General features: G+C 43.9%; 1 protein-coding gene across 3 annotated transcripts in view; it reads right to left on the bottom strand.

Moving 5' to 3' along the window:
• Positions 1-23,301, bottom strand: part of LOC128700519 (excitatory amino acid transporter-like) — a 287,211-nt gene that overhangs the window by 6,695 nt on the left and 257,215 nt on the right. For 2 of the 3 annotated variants that reach the window (XM_070086956.1, XM_070086957.1), the window contains 2 exons: positions 20,088-20,222; positions 4,305-4,530 (listed from right to left, as the gene is read on the bottom strand). In XM_070086956.1, coding sequence (XP_069943057.1) covers positions 4,305-4,530; positions 20,088-20,222 — 361 coding nt within the window. The remainder of the gene's footprint in view (positions 1-4,304; positions 4,531-20,087; positions 20,223-23,301) is intronic. The other variant, XM_070086958.1, reaches the window with a different exon arrangement.

The raw sequence follows: 23,301 nt of genomic DNA, 5'->3' as shown, positions 1-23,301 counted from the left end.
AAAGTGATCCTTTTTAAGTAAGTTTATTTAGGTACAGGTACACATATGTACAATTATACCTAGTAACATATGTGTAAATTACCTAGGATAACAGAAAAAAGTCAGTGATTTATTTCCGTTGGGGTCCTTGAAAAAGCCCACTGCATGGGCATACTGTTTGTGGAAACTTATTTGGTCCTAAGTTCCACAGGACAGATATGTCGTACGAAGATCCCAACATGTCACAGATGGAACAGCTGGGTTGGGTGACCCTTACACCCACCCAAAACACACACACACACACACACACACACCCGGGTTGACGAAGGTGGTTGGAAGGTACATTTTAACTGACAGATTTACCCTTCTAGGAAGAAGTAGGTAGTTTATACTGTTAGTGAACTAATATTAGGGCTTTTGAGGCAACTGTAGATAATAATAATGCAGACCTAAGACCTTAACGTAGGTAGTAATAGGCCGGTAATGTAGGCAAACACTAGGTTATATTAGCCAGGGAGAACTGGCAGCCCAAGTTTGAATCCTGGGGCACGGGGTTTTGAGACCGCAGTGCCTCCTTCTAAGATCAGACACCATCGGAATAACAGGTGCCATGAACAGCAGGGCGGCGTCCCCACGTGTCTTCACATACTAGACCTGGGGAAATCTGGTGGAGGCACCTCGAAGTACTGTAGATGACCTCCTTCATCAGGCCCATACAGTAAGACAAGACCTCCCTTTCTTTCTCAGTATTCTGGCCAGTTTCTGGGGGAAATTGCGAGTGAGTTGAACTGTGGGTCTTTCTGCAGCTGGACAGCCAATGATCGGTATGTGCTGGCATCTCCTCATGGTTAAGCCTTAGAAGTTAGTGTCACTTCCTGCATAGTTGTACTAGGGGATACACACCCCCTTGGAAACAGGAATTTCTGAGGTGCAGGCAGGTCACTAATACCGACTGAATATTGCAGGAATTAAGGCTCCCAGTTGCATGTAGTTCTGAGGGGAAGTCCAGAGGGGCTAAAGCTTAGGGAGGTTGAAGACCGGGATATATTCTCCAACACCAAGTAAGTTAGTCCTTTATTCGTACATGCAGGCGAGATTTCTTGCAATATCAATCATTTATGGAAATCTGTCCTATAAGCCACTTGTGAGGCTGAGGTACCGACCTCAGAGCTCGGTGTCAACAGAGCTTGTTAGGGTAGGCAACTCCCATGGAGGCAGTCCAGACAAATTTTCACAATGTTGTCAATAAAGGATTTTATTTCACTGCATTTGTGTGTCTGTTTCTATGGGAGTGGAGTGCCTAGTAAGGCTATTAAATTCACTGGTGCATGGGTCAGGATGGAACCTTCACCAGCCAGCTCATACAGACACTCAGTTGAGCAACTCATGTGGTTTAAAAGTTTCTGTGCCTAAAACATATTCAGCAGTTCTCACAAGGTGCCCTATTACCCCATACTATGGTATCCCTGTTGGCTATCTGGTCCTGGAAGAAGTTGTAAACTGAATGTGTAAAACCTTGAAAACAAATGTGCAAAAAATGATAATGGCACAAAAAGTGGAAAATTTTAAGCCAACAATCCAGATGGACACATCTATCAATACAGAAAATATAAGTTTTGAAAAAAAAAATGTTTTTAATACAGTTCAACATGAATAAGACATAAGCAACATCTGACAGTGGAAAAAGTGGAGAGTTAATTTTGAAGTGTTCAGTGCTTCAGCCTAAATGGAAGATTTTCAGTCCATTAACCTCAAAATGTTTGAAGGTTCAGGCCTAAACTCCTATTGAGGCTGAGGGACTGAACACCTCAAAATTACCTCTCCACATTCACTGTCTCTGATATTATTCTCTTTACTGAATAAAAAAAACTGCTGTCTGGTAATAAATCTGATCAACAAAGACACCAAGTTGTTGTCTGTACATGTCTTATTCAACAACTTGTTGGTACTGTGTATGTTTCATACTATGCTTAAATATATAGCATATAAAAACACAAAACTTGTTAATGAGCTGAGTCACGTTAATAAGATGATATGCGGTATATGACATTTTATTAAGATGACATTTCGTCCACCAAGGACTTTATAAATTTTCACAGAGATAGGTGAAGACATGCGAGTTGTGGATATGAGAGAGTGATGTCTCCTGCGGTAATGTGCCCAGCCTAGTGGAAACTTTAAAGTTTAAAATTAGGTGGGTCAGTAGGCCTACTTCAGTACTTCATATAATTTACATAATTGCTTTATTATATCCGGTGAGAATATACGTAACAGCACCGTTATATCCAAAGAGAATATATGTACAATAATAGCACCATCATATCTGGTGAGAATGTGTAATAGTCAATGCTCTAAGTGAATTTTTTATGACAGACTCAGAATTTGGTCATTCTAACATCGTGATATTAACCTGAGATTACATGACTTTGAAAAGCAAATACATGACATGCCTATGCACTCTGCCCCAGGCCCAGACTCCTCATGGAACTCCGTGTTCATCAAGAACTGTAAGAAGCTCCTGTCACGTGCCTTTACTATTCAATGGAGAGGGAGCATGGACAGTAACTATAAACAACAGACATAGCTCCACTCCACAAAGGAGGCAGTAGAGCAATAGCAAGCATTACATAGACAGCGCTAACGTCCTGTATCATAAAAATCTTTGAAAGGGTTCTAAGAAGCAAGATTGCCACCTATCTTGATACCCATCAGTTACACAACCCAGGGCAATATGGGTTTAGAGCAGTTACTCCTGCCTGTCCCAACTACTAGACCACTATGACAAGGTCCAGGATGCTCTAAAACACAAACAAAATGCAGATATGTACAAAGACTTTACGAAAGCCTTCAACACGTGCGACCATGGTGTAATAGCGCACAAAATGCGTGATAGAGGAATAACCGGATAAGTTGGTAGATGCATCTATAACTTCCTAATAGAATGCAAAGAGTAATAGTAAACAGAGTAAAGTCTGAGGTAGCTACAGTGAAAAGCTCTCTTCCACAAGTCACAGTACTCGCCCCCATCCTGTTCCTTATCCTCATATCTGACATAGACAGGGATGTAAGTCACAGCACCATGTCTTCCTTTGTGGATGACACCCGAATCTGCATGACAGTGTTCTCCATCGAAGACACTGCAAGACTCAAGCAGACATCAACCAAATCTTCAAATGGGCTGCAGAAAACAATATGAAGTTCAATGAAGAGAAATTTCAATTACTACGATAAGGAAAACTTGAGGAAATTAAAACTACATCAGAGTGTAAAACAAATTCCAACTACACAATAGAGTTGTAGACTAATGTAAAGGACTTGGTAGTGATAATGTCAGAGGATCTCACTTTCAAAGATCACAACAATATATCTACTACATCTGCTAGAAAAATGATAGGATGGATAATGAGAACCTTCAAAACTAGGACTACCAAGCCGCTTGTTCTCTCTAGGCTGGAATATTGCTGTACGCTAACAGCACCGTTAAGGCAGATGAAATTGTTGACCTGGAGAATGTTAACAGAACCTTCACAGCACACATAAGTATAATAAAACACCTAAATTACTGGGAATGGTTGAAGTTCTTTGACTTGCATTCCCTAGAATACAGGCAAGAAAGATACACAATGATATACACTTGGAAAATCCTAGAGGGATTAGTACTAAATTTGTACATGAAAATCACTTCCAGTAAGAGCAGAACACTTGGCAGGAGGTGCAACATCTTCCCAATGAAAAGCAGGGGTGCCAAGAGTACACAAAGAGACAACACAATAAGTGTCAGGAGTCATGACTGTTCAACTGCCTCCCAGCTTACATAAACAAGGTGCAAGACATGCACCTTATGTCAGTACCTAACCAGGTGGGCTGTGGTTCACACATCAGTTTGCATAACCAGCCAGGTTGATCAGGCCTTGATCCACCACAAGGCCTAGTCACAGTCTGGGCCATGAGAGTGTTGGCCCCCGAAACCCTCTCCAGGTATACTATATATACTCGCATATACACTCTTACTACCCATCGCTTTGAAAATTGATTCACTGATGTCCCTGGTGGATGAATGGTCTTCTCAATAAAATGCTATGAACTGCATAATGTCTTGCTGTGGGCATATAGCACCAATGATATACACAAAGTTAAAGCAAATAAGAAAAAAACTATTACCAAAATGACTGCAAATGTATTAAATGCAAAACAAAATGAAAAGACTCACTTCATTTACTTTCAGAGCTATGTGTTGGTAACTGCATGATGAGTTACACAACTGCACTAAAGGAATGGAGTTAATTATTCAAGATAATGATAATTAATTATGTTAAGTGTCTCACCACGCCCTTAAGGAGAGTCAGGGACTCATGCAGGAGGGAGTCAGGATCAGCATCATGCTGGCGGGTTACCAGAGGCGTGAGGTCAGCAGCTTTCTCCACATCGTTGGAGTAATTCTCAGCGTTAGCCTCCGCATCCATAGCCTTGAGTTCATCCTGGCTCCAGTGTTCTACTATGGCGGCAGTGTAACAGTCACCCAACATGTTGTTGGTCGTGCGAAAACGATCTCTGCAAAGGAAAGTTAAATACTCAGTGACACCTGGGATCATGCAAAAATATATGACTCCATGGCAAATGCACCTATACACAACATATACTTATGTTAAACGTTTGAAGGTGAAGATACTAGGCTTTCTTATCTTACGGAAATAAAATCAGGCATTATTATTACAATCAAAACTAAGTGCTAAATCCACATCAATCAGGAATTGGTCTCAATTAAACTGAAAATGATGAGTTCAAGATAAGTACAACATTTGGGTATACATTTGGGTATACTCATTACTAAAATATTTTGAGTGTGCAGCAGGCTTCTCAACAGAAGACAGGCGAATACAACACTAGATTATTATTATTATTATAATAAAAAAGAAGCGCTAAGCCACAAGGACTATACAGCGCTGCAGGGCAGGAAGGAAGCGAGGGCATCAGGTGGCAAAAGGGAGATGGATGAGTAATAGGTTACGGATAACAGCGGGGCAGTGGATGGTGAAAGGGTAAAGGGCAGCAAGAGACTGAACTAGAAAGGGCTGAGGGGAGTGCGAAAAGTATCATCAGAGTTTGTGGAGTAAATCAGTCGTTGTCAAGAAGTCAATGAGAGAGTCAGGATTAAAGGAGGGTCCATCAGCAAGAAGGGAAGGTAAAGAGAGAGTAGTAGAACGAAGACGATGTTGGAGGTAAATTCTGCGTGCTCGTTGATAGAGAGGGCAGTCTAACAGAATGTGGCTAATCGATACTGGAACTTGACACTGCTCACAGAGAGGAACAGGGTGCCTCTCCATGAGATACCCATGAGTAAGATGAGTGTGACCAATGCGAAGGCGGGAGAGAGTGGTCTCCCAACCTCGGCACTGATGACAAGAAGACGGCCAGTAACCTATGCTCGGTTTAATAGAATGAAGTTTGTTACCGAGCAGAGTTGACCAACGCTGTTGCCAACGGGTGCGAAGGTGGGTAGCTATTGCAGCAAAATAGTCCAGAAATGGAACACCTTGATAGGAAATTGGTAGGTCATGTACTGCTGACCGCGCAGCAGTGTCTGCCTGTTCATTGCCCTGTATGTCGACATGGCCAGGGACCCAACAAAAAACAATATCTTTATGTTTGGTAGAGATACGGCATAGCCAAAGTTGGATACGGAGAACTAGGGGACGAGATGTATCAAATTTTCGTATAGCCTGTAGAGCACTAAGGGAGTCTGAGACTACTACAAATGATGACACAGGCATAGATGCGATACGAATAAGTGCTGCAAGAATGGCATACAGTTCAGCAGTAAAAATGCTAGCTGAAGATAGTAAATGTCCCCGCACGACGCTGTCCGGAAACACTGCTGCGAATCCGACGCCGTCTGAAGACTTAGAGCCATCTGTGTACACAGCGGTGGCATGAGAATGGGAGTGGAAGTGATCAAGAAAAAGAGAGCGGGAAGCCACCGTAGGCAGTTGAGCTTTCGAGCAAGGGAGTGAGAAAGAACAGACCCGAACAGCTGGAACTTCCCAGGGGGGTAGGGAAAAGTGAGATGCTACATGAACATATAAAGGTGGTAACTGAAGGGAAGACAAGAGTGAATGTAGGCGAAGAGAAAAGGGACGGAGCAAACTGGGGCGGCGAGTGAATAAAGAATGTCTACTAATATCAGTGACCATTCTATAAATGGAAGGATTGTGTAGATCATGAGAGCGTACATAGTAGCGAAGGCAATGGGCATCACGGCGATCAGACAAGGATGGAACATTCGCTTCTGTATAGAGGCTCTCAACAGGGGAAGAGCGAAAAGCACCAAGGCACAAACGTAATCCTTGGTGATGGATAGAGTTAAGGCTAGAGAGAGTAGCAGGAGAGGCCGCGGAATAAATCTGGTCACCATAATCGAGTTTCGATAAAACGAGGGCTGAATGTAGGCGAAGCAGAGTTCGACGATCAGCTCCCCAGGAAAGATGAGCAAGGGTTTTAAGAAGGTTTAGCCGGCTGTGACAAGTTGCCTTCAGAGAGGTTATGTGAGGTTTCCAGGATAACCGACGGTCAAAGAGAAGGCCTAGAAACCTGACTGTATCACGTTCGGGGATACGGGAGCCATAGAGATACAAAGGATGATCGGAGATAACAGAGCATCTAGTGAAAGTAATTTGGTGAGTTTTGGTACTTGAAAATTTAAACCCATGCGTGGTGGCCCAAGTGGAAACACGGTCGACCGCATGCTGGAGAGAAACTGCAATAAGATGACAGTCAGCGCCTGCACAAGCAATAGCGAAGTCATCAACATAGAGTGATGACCAAATATTGGGTGGAAGAACAGAGGCCAAATCATTTATAGCAAGGAGAAAAAGTGTTGTGCTTAGAACACATCCCTGAGGGACACCTTCAGCTTGGACGAAGTCCGGGGAAAGAACATTATTGACTCGAACACGGAAATGTCTATCAGTTAAAAAGTTCTTAAGGAAGGATGGTAGATTGCCTCGGAGGCCTAAGGAATGGGCCTGGGCCAAAATATTATACCTCCAAGTTGTGTCATATGCCTTCTCAAGGTCAAAAAATATGGCAATAACTGAGTGATTATTCGCAAAGGCATTACGAACATACGTATCCAAGCGTAGTAAGGGGTCTATGGTAGAACGACCCTTACGAAAGCCATATTGACTAGCGGAGAGACTGTCGTGTGTCTCTAAATACCACATTAAACGTCGATTTACGAGATGTTCCATCACTTTGCAAACTGCACTAGTAAGAGCGATGGGGCGATAGTGGGAGGCATCATGTCCTGTAGTACCCGGTTTGCAGAAAGGGAGAACAATGGCAGATTTCCACAGCTGGGGAAGAACTCCTTGTGCCCAAATAAGATTGAAGAGGTGTAAGAGGACTACAAGGGCTGACTGATGTAAATGTTGTAACATACGAATATGAATGTCGTCAGGCCCAGCTGCCGATGATCGGCAAGCTGAGAGTGTTGCCTCCAGTTCTTGAAGTGTAAAAGGCACATTATACTGTTCTTTTCTGAGAGAAGAAAAGTCCAAGGGTACTAACTCTCTGGCAGACTTTGAGGAAAGAAACGAGGGGCATAGATGGAGCCCTCGGGAAATATGGACCAGATGAGTGCCAAGTTTAATGGCAACGTCGAGAGGGTTTGCTACATCAACACGAGCGACCTGTAGAACAGGAGCTGGGTCAGGAGAGTATTTACCACTCAATTTCCTCACTTTTTTCCAGACTGCACTCATAGAAGAAGCAGAGGTGATGGTGGAAACACAGTCTCGCCAACAAGTGCGTTTAGCTTCACGGATGACACGGCGAGCGATCGCACGCTTCTGCTTAAAATCAAGAAGTCTCTCAGCGGTTCTATTGTACCGGTACCTGCCCCATGCAGCACATTTCAAACGTACCGCAGGAGCACAAGCAGGAGACCACCAAGGCACGCACTTCTGAGAATGCCTGCCTGAGGTTTGGGGTATAGAATGAGAAGCTGCGGTATAAACTGACGTCGAGAAGATGTGTAGGAGCTCATCGATGGAGGATGAAGAAGGAACCTCACTAAAAGCAGTGAGGTGTGAGTAAAGATCCCAATTTGCCCTATCAAATTGCCAGCGAGGGCTACGGAAAGGTGGTGAATAGGAAGGAGAAGTAAGAATGATCGGAAAATGATCGCTGTCATGTAAGTCTGGTAGAACAGACCAGGTGAAGTCTAGTGCAGTGGAGGAAGAGCAGACTGATAGATCTATGCAAGAGAGAGTATGAGTACGAGGATCAAAATGGGTGGGAGTACCCGTATTTAAAACATGGAGGGGGTGAGAGGCGAGAAAAGCCTCCAACTGAATGCCACGTGAGTCACAATGAGACCCCCCCCAGAGGAAATGGTGGGCATTAAAATCACCAAGTAACAGAAGTGGTGGTGGTAAGGATGAAACAAGAAAGGCAAAGTCTGGGATAGAAAATGCTCGAGAAGGAGAGAGATATAAAGAACATATTGTAAACCACTTATTCAAGTGGATACAGGCTGCAGTGTAATGCAGCGAGGTATGGACAAATAGTTGACAGTACGGAATATCATTGCGTAGAAGAAGGGCACTTTCATTAAAGGTCCCATCTGAGAAAGGATCCGAAGAATACAATAAATTATAGCCTGAGATAGGTTGGAAAACAGCCGAGTGTAATTTTGGTTCTTGTAAGCAAGCACCAACAGGGGAAAACCTGGAAAGCAACATCTGAAGCTCACCCCGATTACCCCTGAGGCCGAGGATATTCCACTGTAAATAGGCCATGACTGGTGATGAAGAAAATATCAGGAATCTGTATGTAAAGGCACCTACGGACTAGAGGGGTTAGAAAAGTCAACGTGTGGTGGCATTGGAAGACGTTCAAGTAGCGAAGGAACGGAGCGTTGCGAAGAATGGGGTTGTGAAGATAGAGGAGAGGGAAGAGAAGGAACAGGAAGTGAATCAGTGTCCATTGAAGGTTTAGTCTCTGCAATATATTCTGAAATGGCTTCAAGTGTTTCTGAATTCAAAGATGTATGGGAGACCACGTTGGAGATAGAAGGAGGAGGGTGAGTAAAGATTGGGACAGTAATGGACTGTACCAAAGTAGAGGGGGAGGGAAGAGTGTAAGGGACTGGAGATGAAGTGTGGGGGGGGACAGAAGAGGCAGAAACCTGGGAGGTGGCAGAAGAGGGAGAAACTTGGGAGGGGACAGGGGTGGAAGGCATAGTACGAGGAGGAGGGTGAATCTCCACACTTGTAATAGAGCCAGAGAGAGGGGAAGAACTAGGTACAGAGACTGGAAAGGTAAAGTGTGGAGGTGGAAGAAGGGAAGGAAGGGGCAAAGAAGAGTTGAGCAATGTGGATTTTTTGGACTTCTGAGTAGAGAGGCGATTGGTATTAGGTGTCGTATGAGGTCTTGTCGATACTGGGGCTTGTGAGGAAGGCCACGAAGATGTGAGAACAGACTGAGTTGTAGTCGGGACGTCAGAGCCAAAAGGATTAGATGCCGTAGTGGCTATGGGAGGGGTAACAGCAGAGGAGGCTGCAGAAGATGGTACCCCAGAAGTGGGGGGGATGTTTGGAAACACGAGAATAAGAAACACGGGGTAGTCCCCCTTGGAGGCGGAGATGAGTAACTGCCATAGCATAAGGGAGACCTTCTGCCTCTTTGAGGCAACGGATTTCACGTTCATTTAAGTAGACCTGGCAACGGCGGGAGTACGAAGGGTGAGCTTCATTACAATTAAGGCAAGATGGAGGTTGACTGCAAGATGTATTAGAATGGTCGTCGGCACCACAGACTGGGCATTCGGCCATAGATCTGCAATATTTCGCTGGGTGACCAAAACGCCAGCAATTTCTACATTGTTGCGGTGTAGGTATCACCTTTCGAACTTGTAACCGATGTCCCGCGACATATACAGAGGACGGGAGTTCTCGGCTGTCAAAAGTTAAATGAGCCACATTGCAAGGGTAACGTCTCCGCCCCCGGGCAGGAAGGACATAAGTGTCTACTTTGAGGATTGGGAGATCCTGGAGTTCCAGCTGTTCAAAAATGTCATTGCCACATGACTGGAAATTCTGTTGGACTATGGTATGGGGCAGAATGACTACCACTACAAGAATTGAGAGAAAGATGTTTTTCAATAGTGATAGGAGTAGTATTGATATTCGAAAGGAGAGAAAGATCATGAGCTTGGGTAGCATTCTGGACAGTGACGATGCGCATACCGCTCTTGAGAGCATGAAATGAAATATCTCTACCAACATGACGCAGGAGCGCTTTGCCAATACTATGGTCAGAAAGGTAGGCAGAAGAAGAAGTCGGTCTTAAAGTAAAGAATTTAGTCCATTGTGTGGTCCAAAACTGAGCGTGGAGAGGGAGTGCTTGACGTGTCGGTCTTTTCCGAGTAGAATGGGAAGGTAACGAAGGAGCATCATCAGGAGATTGACGTTGGCGTTTAGGAGTAGGACCGGAGTTGGTCCGGCGTGAAATGGGCGGGCGATTCGAAAATTGCCGTACCATAGAGGGAGAAGCCGGAAGCATAGTCAAAGGAGAGCGGAGTTCAGACAAATCGAAGGAGTCAGTCGAAGCCCCGGTACCTGAAGTGGGTGAGGAAACAGCACCAGCAAGAGGTACAGGGGCATCAGGAGTGTCCAAAGAGTGGTCTAAACACAAGGCAGGGTCAGAATGGGGTGCGGTATCAAGAAGGGGCCCGGGGGTAGTGGGTTCATGGACTAGGGCTGCCATGGTTAGGTTACTCCTTTGCTTTTTGTTTTTAAGAAAAAAAAAGAAAGAAGAAAAGAAAAGAAAAATAAAAAAAGAATAAAAAAAGGGGGGAGCGGGGAGGAATAGTTCCCAGGAAGAATGAAAGGGCCGGAAATCTCCCTCCGCGCCCAAGAGGACCTCAACACCGCTAGTAGCGCAGATGCAGCATGGAACCCGTGCCATACCCTACCCTTCATGCCAGTAAACCAGCAATCCGGGATAGCAACCTCACATCTGCCGAGCTACCTCGGTGGACAAAAGAGAGGGCGGCCGGATATCCGCCATAAAGCATACCTCCTTCAGCCACCACCCCCGGAATCCGAAAGGTGGCTTCCAGAGATACACCCGTCGCCCGAAAGACACCCAAAGCTACTCCGGGATACCGGAGAGGGATCGGGACATCCCCAGGCAATCCAGATTCCACGGCAAACTACGCCACTGCCAAGAACCTCAACGGAATGGGATGGACCCCGGTGTCCTTTCCCCTACCTAGGAACTAGCGCGCCTGTGGGAGAAATCCCAAAGGCCAAAAGGAAGGGCAAAAGGGAGGGGTGAGGAGGAGGAGGAGGAATGGAAAAAGGGGAGGATGGGATAGGGGAGGGGAGAACGGGGGGTAATTAGGTTCAGTCTGAGGAAGAATACAACACTAGAGACAGCAGAAGTTTATGATGATCAGTCCCCGATTCCCTCGGCCTTGACAGAAAACGGTTAGTCCCACAGCCTCCTATCAAGATTGTAAAACTAATCACCTCAAATTACTCTTCCACTGTCCAGTATTTACTCTCTGTATTGGACTGAAAAAGCCGTTGGTTAGTGAAACATCTCCATCAGTAAAGATACCCAGGTGTTACACTTGGTGATGTTCAAGAGATGTGCAACACAAGGTAACTTGCGAGGTGTGGAAGGTGCAGTTGACTTCACAGCTGAGCGTGGTTCACTAGTGGAAGTAGGTCATATTAAACACATGTTTAGCGAAGGAGTTGCAGACTTTCCCTGTACCAAGATACTATGGTGTTGCTGAATCAGGCAAATATCACATTACTGATGGTGTATAATACTGAAAAGTTGATAAATAAGGAACATGTGCAACACTTTGGTATCTTTGCTGCCGAAAAGTTTCGTCCGCACAACAGGCTTATTCGGGCAACTTTAGTGTTGATTAGTAAGACACCGTATAACCCATTATGTACCTCTGCAATCTTTTGACTACCGCCCACAAGATGGGTATGGGGTGCATCATAAAGATGTTATGTGTAACAGTTGGGTATCTTTATTGTTGAAATGTTTTGCCTATGCTGTAGCTCTCAACATATTTAACTTGTACGCTCCTGCTGATAAGTTTAATTACTTGGAGCTCCCAACTTGTGCTCAGTCTGAACCTACTCTCATTATTGGTGATTATAATGCAAGACACAAAAGCATTGGAAACTCTCAGTTTGGTAATCGTAATAGCAATCAACTCTTGTCACTCTTAAACAGTCATGATAATGTGCAAATTGTAGGTGACCTTGAACCCACACATATCTATGGAGGTGTCCTTGATCTGTGCCTGGGCTTCAACATTACTTCTGCCAGCTGTGAGTCTTCCATTGTAACAGATATAGCGTCTGATGCTTAGCGCTTCTTTTTGATTATAATAATAATAGCGTCTGATCATTTCCCAAGGCTAACCTCTCTAGATATTGGTAATACTATCCTCCCTGGTGGGATTTTCAAACGGAAACGTCTTAATGTTTCCCCTGATCAACAGGATGACTTTGTTGCACATGTGACTGACTGGTATAATTCCTATGAGTGTACCTCTGTCGAGACTTTTAACAATGATCTTGTGAGCAGTATTCAGAGCATCTTAGAGCCGCCTCTGAAACCTCCTACTACTCTAAATCCAAAAGACTTCCATAATAATCATGTCTTATAAAAACCATACCTATTACAATGATTATAAACTTCGAACATTGAAACGTACTGCTCGCAGACTAGGCCTAGCCTATAGAAACCATCGTACCCTTGAAATGCTGAGCCTCTTCCAAACTGCCCTTGCTGCTGCCAGAGAGCGTATGACAGAGCTGCGGCAAACAGACTGGGAACAATTTGTCAATGGTCTCAATGCTCACACCCCACTTAGCCGGGCATGGAGGGACATAAATAGAATTAAGGGTAACAGAACTGGGTAGATCGCGCACCCTCATCCCTTGCATAGGGCGAATGAGTTAGTGCTTGGGCTGCTACATCTAGCTATGATAGTCTTCCCAGTACCACACAGGCGAAATTAATGGACAAATATGATGCAAGGGAGAGACTTGTTTGCTTTATGCTCAGCAAGGCAGATGACTAACATTCCTTTCACTAATTATGAACTTGATGCAGCACATTACTTACAACATACTCAGATTGCTGTGTCGAGTACCAGGTAATCCTTTACTTGAATTTTATAACATGAGTTTTGTCACTGGGGAGCTCCCTAAATCATGGACCAATAGCCTCATTATTCCCATTCCGAAGCCCAATCAACAAAACTCATTTCGCCCAATATCCCTTACTAGCTGCTTGTGTAAAACATTCGAATGGATGATTCTTAATCGTCTTATGCACAGAATTAAGCAATTCTTGTCTCCGCGGTTGCATGGCTTCATGCATGGAAGGAGTGTGCATCATTGCATTACCACCTTTCTCACTCTGCACACTGACAGCTCATACACTACCTTCCTTGACCTTTTGATGTAGCCAACCGACATGTAATCATTAGTGAACTTGCCAGAATGGATGTTGGAGGATGGCTTCTCCGCTGGATTAAAGGTTACCTGTCCAACAGAAAGTCGTCTGTGTTGTTCCAGGGACATAGAAGTGTAACTAAAGATTTTGAATTAGGAACCCCACAGGGAGGTGTGCTTAGTCCCACTCTTTTCAACATTTTGAATAATGCCTTACTTAATGCCATGCCTAGCCAGCCCCATCATTATATGTTTAGTTTTGCTGATATCATAATGATTCACACCACCGGATTCTCCAACACCCAAAACATTCTTAATCATGAACTAGCCTCGTGTCAGGACCTGGGGTTAATAATCTCAGGGGATAAAACAAAGATACTCAACAGGCGTCCTCCTCGGCAGAGAGGCACAGTTCGTCAGATCCAGTTGCATGATGGGTCTTCTAGAATATGTAAGCAGATACAGGTATCTAGGCTTTGAGGTTCCACTACTTGGACCTGTTGTAATGAGACTTTGTCGCCAGTACAAAGAAAGGCTGAGAGCACTTAGAGTTGTGGCTGGGTTTCACCCCAGGTATGGTGCTAATGTTAAAATTGTGAAAATGATGTATCTTGCTTATATTAGATCATTGGTTGATTATGCGGCGCCACTACTTGCACTCGTGTCTGACTGGAAGCTTGGAGGGCTGGAAAAACTGCAAAACGAAGCAATGAGGATCATCCTAGGATGCCCTCGTACTGCCAAAATTTTAAATATGCGGAAAGAACTTAATATTCCAAGCATTAGAGATCGTGTTACTGAAAGAAATATCCTTATTGGGGTCAATATGCATAGGCTAGCCCATTCAAACCCCTGCACAGAAGCCCTCCAAACTTTCCTCAGCACTGGTGAACATCCTTCCAGATGGATCGAAAAAACTGGAACCGACCTCCGCATGAACCAGCTACATGATCTATATCAAGTTAGACAACAGAGACATTTCCCTGCTTCATGGGATATTACCCCATTTCAAACTACCATTCCTCCATTTCCCCCCAAAACTCTTCTTAAATCACAACCAAAGCTTCGTCTTGAAGCCAAACATGATGCCTTAAGCTGTATTGATAACTTAGTCACACAGAACAATCTTTCACAAATTTACGTTGATGGTTCTGTTCACCAGTCCACTGGTGCAGCTGGTAGTGCTGCTGTTGTCACACAGAGTGATGCATTACCATGTGTGTGTGTGTGTGTGTGTGTGTATGTGTGTGTGGGTGTGTGTGTGGGTGTGTGTGTGGGTGTGTGTGGGTGTGTGTGTGTGTGGGTGTGTGTGAGGGTGTGTGTGTGTGTGTGTGTGGGTGTGAGTGTGTGTGTGTGTGTGTGTGTGTGTGTGTGTGTGTGTGTGTGTGGGTGGGTGGGTGTGCGTCCTTGTGTGTATGCATATATTTGTACGCTCGTGTGCACATGTCCGTGCGTGCGCCCTCTTGTGTGTATGTGTGTGCGCGCGCTCTAGTGTGGGTGTATGATCCACTTAATATTTGTATTTATAACTCATTACAATTGTGACCAGGTGTGGACGTATAAGTGGTTCATTACTTTGTAATTTGTTCATGACTGTAACCATGTATAGGAGTGAGGCTGATTCATTACCTCTGTAACTTGCCATGATTGTGACCAGATCTACCTGGAGTTCTGTAACTTGCTCAGCTATCAAAACTTTGGAGTCCAGTCCCTGGACCAATTATGTACCTCTGTAATCTTTTGACTATCGCCCACAGGATGGGTATGGGGTGCATAATAAACATATTGAACTAACCTGGAGTTCATTACTTTTGTAACTAGTTCAGCTATCATAACTTTGGAGTCCAGTCCCTGGACCAATTATGTACCTTTGTAATCTTTTGACTACCGCCCACAGGATGGGTATGGGGTGCATAATAAAGATATTAAACTAAACTGTGTGTGTGTGTGTGTGTGTGTGTGTGTGTGTGTGTGTGTGTGTGTGTGTGTATACTCACATTTGTGGTTGCGTGTGTGTGTGTGTGTGTGTGTGTGTGTGTGTGTGTGTGTGTGTGTGTGTGACTCAACAATCAATATTTGCACCAATAACTCATTACAGTTGTGACCGGGTGTGGAAGTGTGAATTGCTCATTATTCTATAATTTGTTCATGATTGTAGCCATGTATAAACGTAAGTAACCATTCTTACAGGATTCATTACCTTTGTAACTTGTGAGTTCATTACCTTTGTACCTAGTTCAGCTATCAAAACTTTGGGGGCCCAGTCCCTTGACCCATTACGTACCTCTGTAATCTGTAAATACCTTTGTAACTTGTCATGATTGTGACCAGACCTACCTGGAGTTCATTACCTTTGTAAATTGTGAGTTCATTACCTTTGTAAATTGTAAGTTCATTACCTCTGTAACTTGCTCAGCTATTAAAACTTTGGAGTCCAGTCCCTGGACCAATTATGTACCTCTGTAATCTTTTGACTACCGCCCACAGGATGGGTATGGGGTGCATAATAAACATATTACCTGGAGTTTACCTGGAGAGAGTTCCGGGGGTCAACGCCCCCGCGGCCCGGTCTGTGACCAGGCCTCCTGGTGGACCAGAGCCTGATCAACCAGGCTGTTGCTGCTGGCTGCACGCAAACCAACGTACGAGCCACAGCCCGGCTGATCAGGAACTGACTTTAGGTGCTTGTCCAGTGCCAGCTTGAAGACTGCCAGGGGTCTGTTGGTAATCCCCCTTATGTGTGCTGGGAGGCAGCTGAACAGTCTCGGGCCACTGACACTTATTGTATGGTCTCTTAACGTGCTAGTGACACCCCTGCTTTTCATTGGGGGGATGGTGCATCGTCTGCCAAGTCTTTTGCTTTCGTAGTGAGTGATTTTCGTGTGCAAGTTCGGTACTAGTCCCTCTAGGATTTTCCAGGTGTATATAATCATGTATCTCTCCCTCCTGCGTTCCAGGGAATACAGGTTTAGGAACCTCAAGCGCTCCCAGTAACTGAGGTGTTTTTATCTCCGTTATGCGCGCCGTGAAAGTTCTCTGTACATTTTCTAGGTCGGCAATTTCACCTGCCTTGAAAGGTGCTGTTAGTGTGCAGCAATATTCCAGCCTAGATAGAACAAGTGACCTGAAGAGTGTCATCATGGGCTTGGCCTCCCTAGTTTTGAAGGTTCTCATTATCCATCCTGTCATTTTTCTAGCAGATGCGATTGATACAATGTTATGGTCCTTGAAGGTGAGATCCTCCGACATGATCACTCCCAGGTCTTTGACGTTGGTGTTTCGCTCTATTTTGTGGCCAGAATTTGTTTTGTACTCTGATGAAGATTTAATTTCCTCATGTTTACCATATCTGAGTAATTGAAATTTCTCATCGTTGAACTTCATATTGTTTTCTGCAGCCCACTGAAAGATTTGGTTGATGTCCGCCTGGAGCTTTGCAGTGTCTGCAATGGAAGACACTGTCATGCAGATTCGGGTGTCATCTGCAAAGGAAGACACGGTGCTGTGGCTGACATCCTTGTCTATGTCGGATATGAGGATGAGGAACAAGATGGGAGCGAGTACTGTGCCTTGTGGAACAGAGCTTTTCACCGTAGCTGCCTCGGACTTTACTCTGTTGACTACTCTCTGTGTTCTGTTAGTGAGGAAATTATAGATCCAATGATCAATGGCTTTTTCGAAATCTATCGGAGTTAGGGTAATGTCGGAAATCTGGCATACATTTATGGAGTTTTGAGGCTCATTCATGAAGAAATCATTTGGGTCATCGATCCTCAGACCGATTAGTGGTTCACTAAACACAGAGTCGTACTGGGATTTCAATATTTAACTCATTTCCTTGTTGTCATCTGTGTAAATCCCATCCTGTGTGAGTAAGGGCCCGATACTAGATGTGGTATTTGCCTTGTTTTTGGCATATGAAAAGAAATATTTTGAATTTCTTTCAATTTTACTAATAACTTTAAGCTCCTCCTGTCTCTCCTGGTTCCTGTAAGAGTCATTTAACTTAAGTTCGATAGTTTCCACTTCCCTGGTCAGCGCCTCCTTTCGTGTATCAGATATTCTAGCACTCCTGAGGAGCTCAGTGACTCTTCGTCGTCTTCTGTAGAGGGAGCGTCTTTCTCTCTCCAGTTTACTCCTGCTCTTCTTTCTCAGGGGAATATGCCTAGAACATGCTTCGGCTGCCAGGAAGTTGATCCTTTCAAGGCACTGGTTTGGATCCATGTCATTTAAGATATCTTCCTAACATGTTTCGTTTAGGACATGGTTTACCTGGTCCCAGTTGATGTTCTTGTTGTTGAAGTTGTATTTTGTGAAGACACCTTCACAGGTACATGCATTCTGCTGATCAGGACCCCTATGCATGTACGTCTGGACTTCGATTAGGTTGTGATCGGAATTAGTTGTTTTTTATATTCTTATGTCTCTTATCAGGTCCTCATTATTTGTGAAGATAAGGTCAAGTATGTTTTCTAGTCTTGTTGGCTCCACTATCTGCTGGCTTAAGGTGTGTTTTTTGCAGAGACGTAGTAGCTCATGTGTGTGTGTGACCTTTCATCTGCGCTACCTCCGGGGATTGTTTCAGCTATAACATTATTTGCTACATTCTTCCATTTTGTATGCCTTAGGTTGAAATCACCAAGCAGTAAGATGTTTGGGGATGGAGCTGGAAGGTTTCCAAACAGTAATCAATTTTCAGTAGCTGTTCCTTGAACTGTTGTGAGGTTGCATCTGGTGGCTTATATACAACCACAATGACTAGGTTTTGGTTCTTGATCTTTATTGATAGAACTTCAACTACCTCATTTGTGGTGTTCAGCAACTCCGTGCAGATGAGGGACTCTTTGACATACAGGCCAACCCCCCCTTGTTGCCTGTTCTTTCTGTCGCATCTAAAAAGGTTGTAACCACTTATCCATATTTCACTGTCAAAGTGATCTTTTGTGTGAGTCTCCGTGAAGGCTGCAAACATTGCATTAGACTCCTCTAGAAGTCCACTGATAAAAGGTATTTTGTTGTTGGTGGATGGCTTAAGGCCCTGGAGGGCTCCAGGTGGGAACAACCAACAGCCCCTCCCAGCAGACAGAGGTGACAGCTGCCGTACCTTCACCTTTACAGAGGGCCTGGGATCTGCAATCAAATTGGCATCCACCAGGACGTTGACACGTCCCCAGGGCAGCTCTCCCTCGGGCTTCTAGTGGAGTCGCTGACCTCTTGGGGAGGGTAGATGGTGCTCCTTTATGCAACAGATCCTGGCACAACCTGCTGCTGTTTGCAATGGCTGTCTGGCTATCCTGCCGAACAGGAACAGGCACCTAGCAACATCTGTTGTTGGGGCAATGGATGCATTCCCTAGAATGTTTGTTAATTGCTCATTACTCTGTAATCTGTTCATGATTGTAACTATGTATGGACGTGTTTATGATTCATTACCTTTGTAACTTGTCATGATTGTGACCAGCTCTCCCTGGAGCTCATTACCTTTGTAACGTCATGATTGTGACCAGATTTAGTTCATTACCTTTGTAACTTGTTCAGCTCTAAAAATTTTGGAGTCCAGTCCCTGGACCAATTATGTACCTCTGTAATCTTTTGACTACCGCCCACAGGATGGGTATGGGGTGCATAATAAAGATATTAAACTAATTGCTTTATTCTCTCAATGTCGTTTATGCAGATTGTGAAAAACAATGGTCCCAAAGCTGACCCCTGTCCATACTGAGCTCTATCTTGAAATTATGTTCCCCAGACCACTCCACACAATCACCTCACCAATGCTACCCGAATAAAGGGTGAAGGGATGGGTGAGGGAAGGTACGCATCAAGTGCTCTGGGATTATGGTAACCCTCATTTGTGTAATTCTTACCCGGGGGTCAAAATTATTACAGGCACTTGTGCAACATTTGGAATTCTTTACTGCGGAAATGTTTTGCCAGCCAGTGGCCTCTTCAGTCCAAAAGAAAAAGCAGTTGAAAATGGGTTTGAGGTAGTTAGTCCTCAGCCTGGAGTCCACTGTTCTCTGTTTTGGACTGAAGAAGCCACTAGCTGGTGAAAAGTATAAACTAAAGATTTCAAAATGTTGTATACAAGTGTCTCATTCTTCTACTTGTCAGTTTTCTAAACCATTTGTATCACTTATTTATGTACTTTTCCATAATATACCATTATATCGGTAATTAAGTATCGTAATTACTCACACCTGTGCAGTCCTTAAACTTAGGAAACTGGTGTCTAATGTATTAAATCAAAGTGCATAATACCTATAAGTTGATGAATAAGACACGTGGAAAACCTGGGTACCCTTACAATCAAATACAAACAGGAGAAAGGCGACTTGTATATGGAACCAAGTAGTAGAAGCAGCAGCAGCAGTAGTAGAACCAGTAGTAGTTGTAGTGGTGGTGGTAGTAGTAATAGTAGTAGTAGTAGTAGCAGCAGCAGTAATAGTAATAGCAGCAGCACAAATAGCAGTAGTAGAAGTAATAGCAGAAGTGGCAGTAGTAGTAGTAGTAGTAGTATCAGACGAAGCAGTAGTAGTAGTAGTATCAGACGAAGCAGTAGTAGTAGTAATAGTAGTCACATCTCACTGTTACAAAAATGCAAGAACTTACACTAGCCAATCAATGGCGAAGAGGAGAGAAACATCCTCTGCTGGCAGGTTGACGGAGGTAAGAACGATGAGGATCAAGACCAGAGCTGCGCTGGGTACACTAGCACTGGCCACGCTGGCAGCTGTAGCCGTCACACTAACATGCAAATACAAATATATATATATATATATATATATATATATATATATATATATATATATATATATATATATATATATATATATATATATATATATGCAATAAGATCACAGTAAACAGATGATTTTAAATTATGCAAAACAACCACTGTGAAAGAGTAGTGAAATTCCAAGTTCTTTCGTGACTACTCACATTGTCAAGGAACTAGTGGTTGTTTTGCATATACATACATACATATATATATATATATATATATATATATATATATATATATATATATATATATATATATATATATATATATATATATATATATATATATATATATATATATATATATATACATAAGTAGTACTGATTTCTACAGAGTGGATCCTACCTCTGAGTGGTCTCCTCCCGAAAGGCCTTCTACAGAGTGGCTCCTACCTCTGAGCAGTCTCCACGGTACGGTCTCCTCTGAGCGGACTCCTTTTCACACCTTTGTGCTAATGACCTTAACCTCACCCTCGACCACCTCACCCTCGACCACCTCACCCTCGACCACCTCGCCCTCGACCACCTCACCCTCGACCACCTCACCCTCGACCACCTCACCCTCAACCCCCACCCACGCCCCCACCCGCCCGCGCCCTCGCGCCTTCTGCAGCGTCGTCCGGATCGCCCCCCTCCTCCTAACTTCCAAACTACGAATTCTCTGCATTATATTCACACCACACATTGCCCTCAGACATGACATCTCCACTGCCTCCAGCCTTCTCCTCGCTGCAACATTCATCACCCATGCTTCACACCCATATAAGAGCGTTGGTAAAACTATACTCTCATACATTCCCCTCTTTGCCTCCAAGGACAAAGTTCTTTGTCTCCACAGACTCCTAAGTGCACCACTCACCCTTTTCCCCTCATCAATTCTATGATTCACCTCATCTTTTATAGACCCATCCGCTGACACGTCCACGCCCAGGCCCGGTGGCCTGGTGGCTAAAGCTCCCGCTTCACACACGGAGGGCCCGGGTTCGATTCCCGGCGGGTGGAAACATTTCGACACGTTTCCTTACACCTGTTGTCCTGTTCACCTAGCAGCAAATAGGTACCTGGGTGTTAGTCGACTGGTGTGGGTCGCATCCTGGGGGACAAGATTAAGGACCCCAATGGAAATAAGTTAGACAGTCCTCGATGACGCACTGACTTTCTTGGGTTATCCTGGGTGGCTAACCCTCCGGGGTTAAAAATCCGAACGAAATCTTATCTTATCTTACATTCACCTCCTCCATACTTTCTCCCTCCAATCTGATATCCAATCTTTCATCACCTAATATTTTTGTTATCCTCATAACCTTACTCTTTCCTGTATTCACTTTTAATTTTCTTCTTTTGCACACCCTACCAAATTCATCCACCAATCTCTGCAACTTCTCTTCAGAATCTCCCAAGAGCACCGTGTCATCAGCAAAGAGCAACTGTGACAACTCCCACTTTATGTGTGATTCTTTATCTTTTAACTCCACGCCTCTTGCCAAGACCCTCACATTTACTTCTCTTACAACCCCATCTATAAATATATTAAACAACCACGGTGACATCACACATCCCTGTCTAAGGCCTACTTTTACTGGGAAATAATTTCCCTCTTTCCTACATACTCTAACTTGAGCCTCACTATCCTCGTAAAAACTCTTCACTGCTTTCAGTAACCTACCTCCTACACCATACACCTGCAACATCTGCCACATTGCTCCCCTATCCACACTGTCATACACCTTTTCCAAATCCATAAATGCCACAAAGACCTCTTTAGCCTTATCCAAATACTGTTCACTTATATGTTTCACTGTAAACACCTGGTCCACACACCCCCTACCTTTCCTAAAGCCTCCTTGTTCATCTGCTATCCTATTCTCCGTCTTACTCTTAATTCTTTCAATAATAACTCTACCATACACTTTACCAGGTATACTCAACAGACTTATCCCCCTATAATTTTTGCACTCTCTTTTGTCCCCTTTGCCTTTATACAAAGGAACTATGCATGCTCTCTGCCAATCCCTAGGTACCTTACCCTCTTCCATACATTCATTAAATAATTGCACCAACCACTCCAAAACTATATCCCCACGTGCTTTTATCATTTCTATCTTTATCCCATCAATCCCGGCTGCCTTACCCCCTTTCATTTTACCTACTGCCTCAAGAACTTCCCCCACACTCACAACTGGCTCTTCCTCACTCCTACAAGATGTTATTCCTCCTTGCCCTATACACGAAATCACAGCTTCCCTATCTTCATCAACATTTAACAATTCCTCAAAATATTCCCTCCATCTTCCCAATACCTCTAACTCTCCATTTAATAACTCTACTCTCCTATTTTTAACTGACAAATCCATTTGTTCTCTAGGCTTCCTTAACCTGTTAATCTCACTCCAAAACTTTTTCTTATTTTCAACAAAATTTGTTGATAACATCTCACCCACTCTCATTTGCTCTCTTTTTACATTGCTTCACCACACTCTTAACCTCTCTCTTTTTCTCCATATACTCTTCCCTCCTTGCATCACTTCTACTTTGTAAAAACTTCTCATATGCTAACTTTTTCTCCCTTACTACTCTCTTTACATCATCATTCCACCAATCGCTCCTCTTCCCTCCTGCACCCACTTTCCTGTAACCACAAACTTCTGCTGAACACTCTAACACTACATTTTTAAACCTACCCCATACCTCTTCGACCCCATTGCCTATGCTCTCATTAGCCCATCTATCCTCCAATAGCTGTTTATATCTTACCCTAACTGCCTCCTCTTTTAGTTTATAAACCTTCACCTCTCTCTTCCCTGATGCTTCTATTCTCCTTGTATCCCATCTACCTTTTACTCTCAGTGTAGCTACAACTAGAAAGTGATCTGATATATCTGTGGCCCCTCTATAAACATGTACATCCTGAAGTCTACTCAACAGTCTTTTATCTACCAATACATATTCCAACAAACTACTGTCATTTCGCCCTACATCATATCTTGTATACTTATTTATCCTCTTTTTCTTAAAATATGTATTACCTATAACTAAACCCCTT

This window comes from Cherax quadricarinatus, chromosome 20 (assembly GCF_038502225.1).
Source record: "Cherax quadricarinatus isolate ZL_2023a chromosome 20, ASM3850222v1, whole genome shotgun sequence".
Taxonomy (NCBI): Eukaryota; Metazoa; Arthropoda; class Malacostraca; order Decapoda; family Parastacidae; genus Cherax; species Cherax quadricarinatus.
The sequence above is the reverse complement of the archived record's forward strand: the minus strand, read 5'-3'. Positions and strand labels throughout refer to the sequence as shown.